The 14,747-nt window shown below is 30.7% G+C and overlaps 1 protein-coding gene across 1 annotated transcript in view; it reads right to left on the reverse strand.

Annotated features, from left to right (window-relative positions):
* LRP1B (LDL receptor related protein 1B) overlaps nt 1-14,747 on the reverse strand; it is a 2,056,943-nt gene that overhangs the window by 96,620 nt on the left and 1,945,576 nt on the right. The window contains exons 81-82 of the mRNA XM_051990638.1: nt 13,662-13,835; nt 7,590-7,715 (exon numbers count right to left, since the gene is read on the reverse strand). Coding sequence (XP_051846598.1) covers nt 7,590-7,715; nt 13,662-13,835 — 300 coding nt within the window. The remainder of the gene's footprint in view (nt 1-7,589; nt 7,716-13,661; nt 13,836-14,747) is intronic.

Raw genomic sequence — 14,747 nt, forward strand, 5'->3', positions numbered from 1 at the left:
AAGAGAACAGTTAAATTAAAACTCTCCAATTAAATTAAAAAACTCCATAGATAGGACTTGGATTTTATAATACTAAATTATTTGGCCACAAGACAATTTTTTTTGTTTTTAACTCAGAAAAATTAGTATTTAAGTATGTTGCATTGATATTCCACCTAGAGAAGAAAGACAGAGAGAATAGTATTGTTGTATCTAAACAACTGAAAGACTGTCATGTAGAAGAAGGAATACATTTGTTTTAGAATTAGAACCACAAATAGAGAAATTCTAGGCATAACTTTTTCAGTTCAATATGTAAAAAAGTGACCATGAGAGAGAAAAAAATGGAATCAATCAAATTATGAGGTCATGAGTTTACTGTCCTAAAAGATATTGTAAGAAAGGCTGGAGGACTATTAGTAATTGATTTTATGAATGGTTACATGCTTTGGACAAGTATTGGATTAAGTGATCACTCAGGATCTTTCCAAACCTAAAAACCTACAATTCTAAGACTAATACACACATACACACAGATACACAAACACACACATGCAATCCTTTGATCTTTTCTTCTCTGAGATGTTTTATTTTGCTGCTCTATCATTTATTAAAATGTTAGGCAAAGAATATATGATAATTTTTCAAGATATAAGGTTTTGAATCTCAATATATTACTCAAGAATGGAATAGACTGTCTCATTAATAGCTAGCATCCTTAATAAAGTCAGAGAAAAATCAATAAAAATATTGTAATATTAGAAGATGTTTAAAGGCTTTTTTGAGACATATTCCTTATTAAGATCTATGTATCATGAGAGAAAAAATAATAGAACTATGTAATAGGATAATATTTACATACAGCAATATTGTCACGTGACAAATCAGAACCCTAGACATAGAGTTAGATCTGAGTGCAAATCCTATTTCATGCATTAATTAGTTCTGTTAACACGAGTAAAGCAATTACCTTTCCTGAACTTAAGTTTTCTTGTTTAAAAAATAGACACAATAATATTTCCATTCTCTACTTTAAAGGATTGCTCTTAGGATGCTAAGATCATAGAGCAAGAATTAGAATGGACCTCCAAAGTCAACTAGTTCAATCACCTGGATTTTACAGAAAATAAAATAAAAATGACTCACCTAATGTCAAACAGGCATTTTGAAGAGAGTACCTTAAACACTTTAAAATACTTTAGAAATGTGTATCATTATATCTATTTTGTTGTTGTTGTTGTTGTTCAGTCACTTCAGTCATATCCTACTCTCCGTCATCCCATTTGAGGTTTTATGGGACAAATATTGCAGTAGTTTGCCATTTCCTTCTCCAGATCATTTTAAAGATGAGGAAACTCAGGCAAATAAGGTTAAATGAATTGACCAAAATCATATAGCTAGTAAGTGTCTCAGGCCAAATTTGAACTCAGAAGTTCCTGACTTCAGGTCAAGTAGTCTAACCACATCATCACCTAGCTGCCCTATTATTATAGCTATAATTCCAGATTTTGAAAAGAAAAAAAACTATTTTGAATTGCTTCAATTTCCATGTTGATAACATAATTTTAAGGAATTCTTTTACCACTAAGTGCAAAGTGAATATGGTCAGTTTACAGGAACACAATGAATTTTGTCTCAATCAAAAAGCCAACAAATAATTAGCACTTATTAAAAACCAACTGTGTGCCAGGTATATGGAACTGGCTTGAGACCTGGTACAGCTGCTTACTAACTATGTGATCTTGGACAAGTTCTTTATCTTTCTTAGATTCAATTTTATTATATGTAAGGAAGAATAATAATATGTACTCTAGTATTAGTACAAGTACTAGTAAGTACTATTACATAGATCTTTGAAATTCATAGAGCACTTACTTTACATGAATAACCCTTTTTGAGCTTCATCAACCCATAAGAAACTTAACATATAGGAAGCATTAGAATTAGTAATAATGCAAACAATTCAGGAACACATTGGTAAAAAACTGGAAATTCTAGCCATTTGGATTATGCCATTGAATCGAGTCGTCATTTTGATCAATTTATATTCAGTTAGAATCAGGAAACCAATGTCCAAATTGTGCTGCTACAATGTCTGTAACTATGAACTATAGTGCTTTCTTTCAAGGATGCTGATTTAATCTGATGAAAACAAGCATTTGATAGAAAATCAGTAACATATCTTTTGCTAAAGTCAAGTCTTTACTATATGTATAATTCAATGTACTTGAATATTTTCTTTTCTTCTTTTTAATGTTATACGTAAGTGAAATGGGAAACTGAGGACTTTTCAGAATAATCACTTGATAATTCCAGGTTTAGCACTAAAATTCTATTAATCATTAGGCTCTGGGAAACAGAGCAAAAGACTTGCTCTTCTAGCAGAAATATCTGAGATAACCTCCAGGACCTTTACTTAACTGCTTAGAGGAGGAGCTGGCTAACTATTTAATGGCCTGGAGAAGTCTACAAACCAGCTAATCTCTGTGTGTTGATTGAGAAAAGCCTGAGGTAAACTATTTTAATTGTTTATTAACTTTAGAAGCAGAACAGAGTCTCTTTGAAACAAGTCTTGTATAGCCAAGACCCTAGTATCACAAAAGCCCACCTAAATTCCAGAGACAAATAAAGGAATAAAGGTCAAATTTGCCAATGATTTTAGTAGAATTAACAGGAGTGGATGAGCGAATAGTTTCTGTAATTTTTTTTTTTTTCTCTTGACCATTTAAATTATCTTTATCTGAAATTTCAGTAAGAGGACTGTCTGTTACTATTACAATTAAAGAGATCCTAATAAAACTTCTGTTCTTCACTTTCAGATATCTCTGAGTATTTCTGAATTGGGGTTTGCCGTCCTACACATACATACACCTTCACTTTTTACATATTATCATAGAAGTAATATTGGGAGAGAAATATCAAAACAAAAGTGATAAACCATAAGAAGAAAAAAAAAGGAAAAAAAGGTGAAATTAGTATGCTTCAATCAGTATTAAGCATCCATAATTCTCTCTTTGGTTGCAAATGGCATTTTCTATCCAAAGTTTATTGGAATTGCCTTGGATCACTGAATTGCTGAGAAAAACCAAATTTATCATAATTGATCATCGTATATACATCTTGCAATGTACAATGTTTTCCTGGTTCTGCTGAACAATTACTTTTGATTCTTATTCACTCCAATATATTTATGCAATTGTATGCATCACAGAGGCATTAGAAATAAAAGTACACATTAATTACTTTCACTAAATCTAATTATTCAATTTATTGATACTACTTAAAGTATGGGAAAGATATTTCTAGCATCACAATGGAAGATGGTTTTGAAAATTGTAAGCAACTGTCTAATAATCAGGCTATAGAAGTGGACACTGATAATTAGTAGGATGAAAGATCATGTTCAGTATACTTAGAACTGTTTTTGGTTGGTTTTATAGAGTGAGTTTCTTTACAAATATTTAGTCCTATCATTCATTAACAAAGAGGGATGTCAATTGTCCTGATATGCAGATGTGGCAAGATTTTTGTTTGTTTTTTTGTTTTTTTTCCATAATGAGTGAATCTGCGAATTGTCTCTTTACCTAACTCCTACTATCTAACCTATAAGAAGAATAAAACCAATTGAGAACCTTATTCTGTTGGTAAATCACAAAGACAGGGAGATACACTGAAGCATCAATGTATTAATATTTAATAGTTGATATTCATCATATATTTCTAACTCACCCAGCAAGAAATTATCTAATATGCAATAACTACTTAGGACTGTTTAAAAAGGAAAGATTTTAGAGTTGGGGTATCATTATTCATGTTGGTATTATAATTAAGGAAGCATTTATATTTAACTTTGATTTGGTTATATTGAATTGTATTGTAGTTTAAATGTCTACATGTTGGTACATGTTATTTTCTATGATATGTAACATTAAGCAAAGGAAAATTAAAAAAAAACATAATGCTGATGAAATAAAAGTGGCGTTATATTCATTTGCAAACTACAGTAATGTTTCTATGATGAAAAAAAAAAAAGCCTGCTTTTGTCAATAACCAAATTACCCCTAAAGATCAGCTCCAGCAATTATAATCAACTCTAAGAGAGAGCAAATGAACACTTTTCTAAGAATGAGTAAGATTTGAAATTCAAATTCCTTCCATGAGGATTAGTAACATTCAATGGGCTAATCAGTTAACAATAGCAACTAGAGAAAGCTAGGTGATTATAGTGAGCTGTAAAACTTGGTTATATAAAATTTTAATGATAAGTAAAATTAATTTCTATTGATCTGCAAATCAATAGTCCTAAAATTCACATACTTTGATTTTGAATTCAAGAAGTCCAAGCTCTAGCACTTATAAAAATCACCTGGGTAGAAAACAATTTAACTCGTCTAATTTTGTTACATTTAGTATTTTCTTTAATAGTAATCCTGAGCTTTAAGGTCTCTGAAATAGGAGTGGTATGGCCACTCTATCAATTAGAAAAGTTTCTCTCTACCATTCATTCTATTAATCTGACATGCCGATATTCTAACTCTTGAGACTCAATTATGAGAATAAAATACTTAGAAACTGAATGTGTGTGTCTATGTGTGTGTATGTGCACATGTTATGTGTGTGTGAATCTGTGTCTGTGTCTGTGTCTATGCCTATATCTGTGTCTGTATATGGAGGGGGATAAATATATATATATATTTTTCACTATTTCATAGTAACAGAATGAGTTTACTTTGGCAAAGGAGATGAATGAATGGGGAAGTTAGGGACACAGTGCATAGAGTTCCTGGAGTCAGGAACACTCATTTCCCTGAGTTAAATTCTGGCTTTAGACATTTACCAACTGTGTGACTCTAGAAATATCACAACCCTGTTTGCCTCAGTTTCCTCATTTGTAAAATGATCTGGAGAAGGAAATGATAAATCACTCCAACATTTTTGCCAAGAAAACTCCAAATGAGCCAAGAATCAGACAAAAGGAAATGCTTGAACAACAAATAATGAATATACCTAACATTAAGAATTATTTTCATTATTAAGAGAAATCATTTATTAAATAATTCTAGCTATATTCAGTAAAAGCTACATGAAAACACAATTTTGATAAGTCATAATAATATTTTCAATGTTCTGCATAAATTTGTTATTGAATACAACTATAGTGAATGTTTTCAAGAAGTAAAAAAATACTTTCACAATGTAACTAATAATGGTTTACATTTAATATTTTCCTAAATTTAGTCTTTCCCAATATGGCTAACATGTGAAGTGGTATAAAGCAAAGTTGATCATTTATACTGCTATTCTATTTTCTACAGAATACTAAACTTCTGCCTTGATTAAAGTCATTCTTTCACAAATTCTTGGAGGAACATTGCCAGACCTTCCATTAATGTGGAAGTATAACTACCTGTATCACTTAATTAGAGGGAATTGAGGTCTCTTTCAACACTGATGTTTTGTGATCTCCAATTATTGATCATACAACCTCTGTGAGAAGGAATTCACCATTTTTCAAGGTAGACAATTTATCATTTAGAGAACTCTGTTAGGCAATTTCCTTCAGATCAACACCAAATCTGTCTATTCTGCCTACTATGCCAAGCCTTTGGAGTAAAACAAACCAAATATAATCCCTCTCTCATATCACAGTCCATAAAATTCTGAAATCCTCTCATGTTGCTCTACCTAAGCTTTCCTTCTCTGGAATAAACATATCTGATTCCTTTAACTAAACCTATAATACTGTAATGCTGGAGAAACTGAGGCAAGATATTAGAGAGTTTTAATGTTTTATTTGGATTTCTGAGAGGGAGAGATTTTCTGGGAACGAAGGATCCATTTGGTCCCAGGGCTGATGTCTCAAAGCATTCAGCAATGAATGTGAGTTTCCCATGAAACGTATACACGTGGCTCTAAGCAACGGGGTAGGTCAAAGCAAGGGGGTGAAGTCCAAGCACTGAGAGCAGGAATCTCCAAGAAGGGGACCATCAATCTGGTTCTGACAGGTTGGGGGATAGGACCATAAATTCTTACAAACTGGGAAAACTTAGGAAGTGTCCAACTAGAGTCAGGAAATCTGGAACTTAAAGATAGAGGATGCCAAATAGATATCTGAGATAGGACATCTGGAGTTTTATCTTTTGGAATATCAGAGTGGCCAGCTACAGCCCTAATTATCTCAGTCCTAATGGTCAGGAAGGGGGGTTCTCAACCAGAGGGATTGAGGGTGAACAATTTAAAGAACTGAGGCAGAACAGTTCAGGGAAACTGAGGCAGGACAATTTAGGGAAACTGAGACAGAATACTTTAGGGAAACTGAGCAGGACAATAAAAAGGAAGTGTGGCATAATATAACAGGTTCTGTATATATATATTTTATCATTCCTTATTAACTAATTATTTTTATTCATTCATTCGTTTGTTTGTTTATTGCTATTTTCTGGATGTATTCTCGTGGGATAATGTCTTTCTTAAAACACAGTCCCCAGAATAGAACACTTTTTGAGTCTAAGAGACTTCTACCTTTTTTGGCTATTAAGTTTTAATCATAGAGAGTCTTTAAAATCCTTTAAAATCCCAGGAATATTTTTATGGTAACAGTTATCATCATTCCTCCATAATCTTATATTCTGAGGTTTTCTTTTTTGAACCTCAATATGACTTTATATTTATACATAGAAAATTTCATCTTCTTTAATTCTGACCATTGTAATAGTCTCTTTAGATTTTTTTGGATTTAGACTTTGTCATCTAAACATTTAAGTTATGCTTCCTCTCAAGTTTTGTGTAACAAGCAAATTCCATCCAACATTGAATTCATTCTAGAGATCTCCTTCAATGTTGATATATGCCCATTAATGGCTATTCAATATCTCTGGTTACTACTCATCTAGTTCCAAATCTACCTATATGTAGTACTACATAGCCTCTGTATTTCCTTTATTTATTTTTTTTAAATTCCATAGATTTTGACAAAACAATGTTTATATTTCAATTCTATTTTTTGGTGAGTGAAAATGACTACAATTTCAGAACTTAACTATATAAATTAAACTCTTGGTTTATATTTTATTCTCAAAAAAATTCATCTTATACTCCCAATAAACTGTCACAAACATCTGAGAGCTAATCTCTTGCCACCAATCAAAACATATTATAGTCGGTGTTCAGAGGACATTTTGACACATTTTTTTGGGCCCAGAAAGAAATTAACATTTTCAACCAACTATAATTTTCCTTCCCTCCTTTGCCTTTCAGGTAAATCTTCCAGATTTGTTCCTAGAGTTTACCTTCCTAACAATCTAAAAATGAGTTTCACACAAGGACTACTAAAAATATTTTCTTGTTCTAATTTATGTTACTAATTCTTACACTGTATTTGTGCTCTCATTAGACATGCACAAATTCCAGTTAAATAAATATGAAATGTGTTGACAGGAAGGAGGGATGCTGAAAAAGAAAAATTAATGTTATTAAACATTGTCACTTGAGAACCACTCATGACAAGAACTCTCAATTGATAAATAACTTGATGGCATTTTCCTTTATTTTATTAACTGATTAGTTCATCTTAAAATTCATTGCTTTTCCAAAGACTACAATATACCTACCTAAGAGGCTTTCATCATTGCAGGTTCCATTAATCAAGGATTTCCCTTCTGGGCATACACAGGTAGCCCCAGAAGGATTAAGTAAACAGAGGAATTCACATGTTAAATCCAAACATGGATTGGGTACTGAATGAAAACAAAATAAAACAAAATATGCATGAATATAATTACTTTAGTTTGTGATCATATTTCATTGAAGTCTAAATATAGCAACTTTAAATCTTTTTTTCATATATTTCACAAATTATGTTGTCCTTAACATTTCAAGAGAAAGAACTTATTTATTTAACATCAGTATAAGATGTCCACATGACATAGTGGATATGGATTTTCCCTGGAATTACCTATACTCTCTTGTTGTTCTTTGTGACCAGTTGCATATATTTGCAAAGCATTTGACCAATAAAGCAAAACTAACTAGTCAAATCATTTCTTTTCGGCATGAAACTAACCAAATAAAATTACTTCTTGCAAGTGTTTGCATAGTTAAAAATACAAGTATTTTCTTTACTTAATAAGAATTAGTATATCAAAAAGTATTTAGTAATAGAACAGTATTCAACATGCTTTTTTTCTTTACATATGGATGTATATTTTTTATCTGATCCCTATCCAGTTGCTTTCTTCTGTTATGTATTGGCAAATAACTATTTGGCATGCATTCTGAATACAGGAATTCTTGCTCAAGCACAACTAAACTAGATAATTCTGAGGTACCACTTATCTCTGAAATTTTTCTAATGTTGTGCTCCTACAGAGACTGTATTTTACCATTCATTAGACAAAAAAGGAAAAGGAACATGGGGGGATGGTTAAGTGAATGAGATGTTTCATATTAGAAACAGTATTGAAGCACTAGCTCCATAGATGTTTGGGGAAGACATTTTATTTCTGAGGGCATATCAAAATATGGATCATAGTCGATTGACAAAAAGTGGTATCATTAAAGCTTACTTACTACTTTATCTGCTGATTGAAAAGAAGCAAAATTTCAAATCTTCACAAAATTCTATTTTAGGTAATAATTATTTTTATATCTTACTATCTATCTGTTTATATTTGAGAATTTCTAATGAGAAAACTTTCTACCATTTCAAACTATCAACTATACTGCAATTTCCAATTTTAAAAAGTTGCTGTTGTCAGAACTTATTTTGTTGAAATTAATTTTCTTTGGTTAGTCAATAGACACTGAATAAGTGAACAAATGAATGCATGGATGAAAGTCACTACTAAAGAAACAGTATATGTTAAGCACCATCTTAAATGCTGTGCACACAATATAAGCTACTTGTCATTTGGATCCTTTGTTTTGAATATGAGAAGGTATATATATATATATTAGCGTTGGAATGATTCTTTTTGTGACTCTTTTAGAAGGCTGAATTCAGTATACCAAAATAGAAATCTTCTGATCTCATTTATGATTATAATTGGAGTCCAAGAGGTGAGAGGATTAATAAAAGAACACCAAGAAGTTTTAAATGAACTTGAATCTTTGGAGGCTAAATTCTTAATATCTTGAGTATTATTGATTATAAATAAAGAAAAATATATATAGATAAAATATTGCAATATCAATAATTTTTAAGGAATTATTGAAAATGGAGTCCTGAAAATATGAAGTTCTGAAAAACACTTGGATTAATCTTGAACAAACTATTGCTACAACTTGAAAAAAGGGGGAAAGTAAATCCTGAAAACTGTAAACCAATTCAGTATAATTCTATAACATATTATGTGATTTATTTTGAAAGTATCAATAACTAGCAATCCCAAATCAATGTTTTCTCATTTTTTGTGAAATATCTATGAAAATGGCCTACATATGTACCACGGATATCCTTGATGAAATTTTAAGAGTTGAACAGGCATGTCTTCCTGAATGATTTTCTCTAGGACAACACAGGCTTATTATCCCAAAGTTGCCTTAAATGCACATAAATATAAGATTTAGCTGTGTTTACTGACTATGTATTATAAATGGCCATTTGCTTCAATAGAGCAACAAAAAGTCTCCCTCACATATGTTAAGAGAATATATGCTTCGTTGACAAATGCGGCCACAAGAATATGAATATTAATCCAATTCAACATAAAAAAAGGAAAAAATATTTACTAAATACCACAATATGCTAGGTGCATGGGATATGAGGATAAAAAATGAAAACTTTCAAAAGGATCTTCTTTTCTGTTGGGCTCAATAGGAGATATAATATATATCTGCCCAGATAATCTGAATTGAGAACAAGTCTAATAATTGATAGAATCATGAAAGACTTTGGGTCAAAGGTAGTATCTGAACTATGGAAAGAAGCTAAGTTTTATAAGAGCTAGAGGTAGGAAAGGAATGTAAAGAAACAGGGCTTGGGATAATGAATATAAGAAAAAATCTAGTAAACCAGTTTGACTGGAATGCAGAGTGCATGAAAGTGACTATTATTAACTAAGTTTGGGAAAATAGGTTGAATTATGATCAAAGAGGGACTTATTTAAAGCCCTGAATTAAAATTGGTAATTACCAGAGAAGAAATAAGGGTCCATGACATTTTTGAATTGGGAAGTGACATGGTCAGTCCTAGACTTTAAGAAGATTATTTTGTCAGCTATATAGAGATTAGACTAGAAAGGGAATACACTAGGACAGGGAGACAATTAATAGACCAGATGATTAGTTGAGCCAGTTGAAAAAAAGCAGAGCATATTGCTTTTGGAAAACTGTAGAAGTGTTTTTAAGTGAACTAGTTTTTATAAGTTTGAATGAAAGGATACAAAAATTATTCTAAGTGAAGTATGAGAAACAATAAATATTATACAAGCTGAATTAATAAGCCTTTTGACTGATTTTTTTTATTTAGAGAGCATAGGAAAATAAAGTGTTCAAGATGATTGTAAGGTTGGGGGGCAATATGTAAAGATACATAATATATCCTAGAACTGAAAAGTAGTAGTCTCATTTGCAGGTAGGTGACACAGATATTTGGCTTAGAATGAGGAAGAACTGAATTAAATCCAGCCTTAGAAATTTACTAATTTACTAAATTTGTGTGTGTGCATGTGTGAGAGAGACTGAACAATTCATTTAATCTGTATCTCTCTCAGTTTCCTCAACTTGTAAAATGAGAATAATAGCACCTACCTATGGGTTGTGGTAACAATAAGATAATATTTTAATGTGCTTTGCACTAATATTTACAAAAAGAAAGTGCTAACCAGAAACCACAATGGATTTCTAATGACTAAGACATGGAAATATAAACCAATTTCTTTTTTGTAAAGTGACTATAAATTCAATTATATTGGATAGACCAGAATAATAGGGAATCATAATCCATCTCTCTTGCAACAAATCTTTTGATAAAGGTTCTCATGATTCTATCAAGTAATGTCATGATATGTTATGGACAAGATGGAATATTGTTGGCTGAATTAGAACATAGTTTTGAGTTTTTTAGTTTTTTAGACTGTTGAACACCCTTATTTCATGTCATTGTGGTTTAAGGTCTCTAGTGCTATGCCAAAAGTCTCTAGATTCATTATCTTGTTCGAAATGCTTGTTCATCTATTTGGATGAAGACAGAAAGTCTGTTGATGGTATGGAATGACAATAACAAATCTGTAGATAGCATAGAATAAAAGGAAGTTAATATTGTGGGTGAACCACAATTCAAAAACATTTAAATAGGCTGGAACAATGGACCAAAATAACAAGCTAGATAAAAAAGGTAAAGACAAAATCTATTAGGTGACAGAAATCCTCTACAACTCCAAAAGTCTATAAAATTTTATAAAGTCGAAAGCAATCATTTGTAAAAAGTAGGATAGAGAAAAACTGGTTTGACTCTAGTTTATGTGAAAAGTGACTGACTTTTTAAATTTTTCTTTTTGCTTAAAGACTAAGCAGCATGTTACAGTTGTCTTAAAAAGCAGTCAAACTACGTTAATACCAGCATAATTTCTATGATAAGGGAGAAAAATAATCCTACTGTTCTCTGTTCTCTTTAGGTCTGATGCCACATTTTAAGAGAGACAATAACAAAGTAGTATTTGCAGAGCAGGGAACCCATTATTGTGAAAAATCTGAAAATCATGCCATATAAAGAAAGATAGAAGGAATTGAAGAATATTATCATGGAGCAATCAAGACTAATAAGAGACATTATAGAAATCTTCAAATTTTCTCTGGACTATGATCAGGGAGAAGTAGACTTATTCTGGATAGTCCCAGAGAACAGCAGTCAGATTTATGCATAAAAGTTACAGAGAGACAGATTTGGGGTGTATATAGGGGGAAAATCTTTTTGAGGAAAAAAGTTAATTCTAACTTAGTTCACATGATGAGAAACATAGTAATAGAAATAAGGAAGTGATATTCCTTCTCTATACTGTGCTAGTAGAGCAATATCTGGAATATTGTGTTCAGTCCTGAATGCTATATTTTAGGAAAGGGATTGTTAAACAGGAGTATAGAGTTGAAAAATGAGAATGGTGAAAGTTTTGAATGAATTTTTGGAAATTGAAAATCTGGGAATTTTTAGCTCAGAGAGAAGATTTGGGATCGAGAAACATGATGTGGCTACCATTACAAATTTTGAAGTCTGCCATATTAACAAGGCATTTTGATTTCAGATGGATCAATTAATAACAGTAAATAAGTGGAATATGTTAAGAAGAAAGTGGCCAAGATCAAAAAGGGATTCAAAATCCTGCTGTATGAAGAATGTTTTAAGGAGCTGGGAAGATATATGTATATATCTATAGATAGATAGAGATATAGGTATGTGTATGTGTGTGTGTGTGTGTGTGTGTGTGTGTGTATGTATATATGTATAGATATGCAGATGTATATATCTGTATGTACATATATTTGGATAAAAACAGATTCAGAGGGAATATAATAACTATTCTTAAATAACTGAAAATCTGCTATTTAAAAGATGTTTACATTTGTTTTGCTGGATCCTGAACATTAAAACTAAAAGGAATGAGTGGAAATTATAAGGAAGTGCTACTTTACAGATCAGCATAGGAAAGAAATTGCAAATAATTAGACTATTGTGAGAAAAGAATCTATTTTCTCTTGTGAGAGACCAAAAGCCACCCAAGCCTTTGACTCAAAGTTGGATGATTACTTGTTGGGAAAATTTACAAGATAAGTTATGTACTTTAGGTAACAGTGAGACTAGCTGACCTGTAAAAGCACTTTCCAACTGTAAAATTTTATATGATTTGGTAAACCATCTGTGCCATATGATATTTAAAGAAAGGAAAGTATTTATGTAGAATTTTAGAAGATAAGGTTGATTATGTATGTGTATACATGTATGTATATATTATATTTGCATATGTGTGTATATATATTTGTGTGGATATAAACATGCATACATAGGTAAATGTATGCACCCACATATATTACATATATATTTATGTATGTGTGTGTATATAACCATCCAAAACTCATATTTTTATGCTCCTTTATATCTGTGATTTGACTTTTCTCTCAGGGGAAGTCAAGCAAAATAATGTCCTATATCACAATTTATTTAGATAGTTCAAGTACCTTTTTCAAAATGGAGTAGTAATGAATTGTATTTCTTTTTTCCTATAACCACAAAATAAAATATTACATATTTTTCAGAAGTAGATTGTTTATTTTCTAAAAATTTATTTATATTAAAGAAAAATTTTATTCCATGTAAGAAAGATCAAACATTGAAAACTATCTACATGAATCATAAATAATGGAATCATGATTTAAATGCTTTCACAGTAGCAACACAGAAGGATCTAGATTTGGGTTAAATGAAATTTTTTCATTTTGCCCATAACCTTTAGTAAATTTGTTAGAGAAGTCAAAGTTTTCTAGTTTTGTTGATTAGAGAAAGGCAAAATTTGCAATTTATTTAAAAAATGGAAATTATATTTGTTTAATTATTTCAAAGTAGAGAAATGGATTCACATTTCCTGCTCTTAGAGTATATCAATAATTTAAAATAAATTTCCTCTGTAAGTTTTAGTCTGGATAATTAATGTGCTAAGTAATTATAGTTTTATACAAAGCATAATACTTACAATCTTGTTGTTTATAACGATGAGAGATCAAGGCACCTTTTGTTTTATCAACATTTAAATTTAAGTATTCTACAGAACTGTGGCCAAATTTGTGTACTCTAAATACACCAGTTTTAGGTCCTGCTCCATATATGTAATCTTCAAAAATATCAATTCTGTGTGGATGCAAAAGTCCTAGAATAAAAAATAAAAAAAATTAATATGGCATATTAAAGTCATATTAATTGATTTTGTGAGTTGTAGACTAAAACAAAATGCATAAACAACTTGTTAATAGTCTTTTAAATCAGGTAATACTAGCAATATTAGGCTCAGATTTGATTGGATTAATTTTTCCCAACTTACCTTCTAATGTCATTTCTAGATTTAAGTTTAATTTACTATATTCATTTTAAGACATATAAACTAGCAAATAGCTTTTCAAAAAAACCATTTGAAAAAATAGAAATTTTAAAAATGTAAGGTTTTAAGAGAACCAAGATTTTTGTTATTTTCATTATGAACTATTTCTTCAAGGACCATTATATATTTTTCTAGCTGTTATGGGCTTAGAAAGTACAGAAAAGTTTGCTATTTCTCCAAAGGTTAAAAAAAAAATAATGGATTGAAAAGCTATGATTTTGTGTTTTAGACTGTCTTAATGATCTTTAATTAATGACTTTAACTCAATGATTTTGACTTCATGGCTGATTTAACATAGTCAATTCAAAAAAAGATTTTTGAGTTAGATCCTATTCCTATATCCTCCAGGAGATTTTAATGTATATGAGAAAGGCAAGAAAAATTGCAATTGTGCAAATGTATATGTGTGTGTATATATATACATATGTATAGAAGTATAGATTTATAGAGATAAATGTATATATATATGCATGTTTATATGTATGCCATATTAGTCTGAACTTGTACCAAATCTACTGTTAGATATTATATATATAAAACACAGAATGAGATTATAGGCTACATTCACATTTCATTTAAATCAAATTTGTAAGGGGAAAAGATTAATATGGTATGTGTGTTCCCATTGTATTTTGTCTTCATTTAATGTTTTGTTTTTTTCAATGCTCCTGTGTAGGGGGACAA

The sequence above is a fragment of the Antechinus flavipes genome, chromosome 3, assembly GCF_016432865.1.
Source record: "Antechinus flavipes isolate AdamAnt ecotype Samford, QLD, Australia chromosome 3, AdamAnt_v2, whole genome shotgun sequence".
Taxonomy (NCBI): domain Eukaryota; kingdom Metazoa; phylum Chordata; class Mammalia; order Dasyuromorphia; family Dasyuridae; genus Antechinus; species Antechinus flavipes.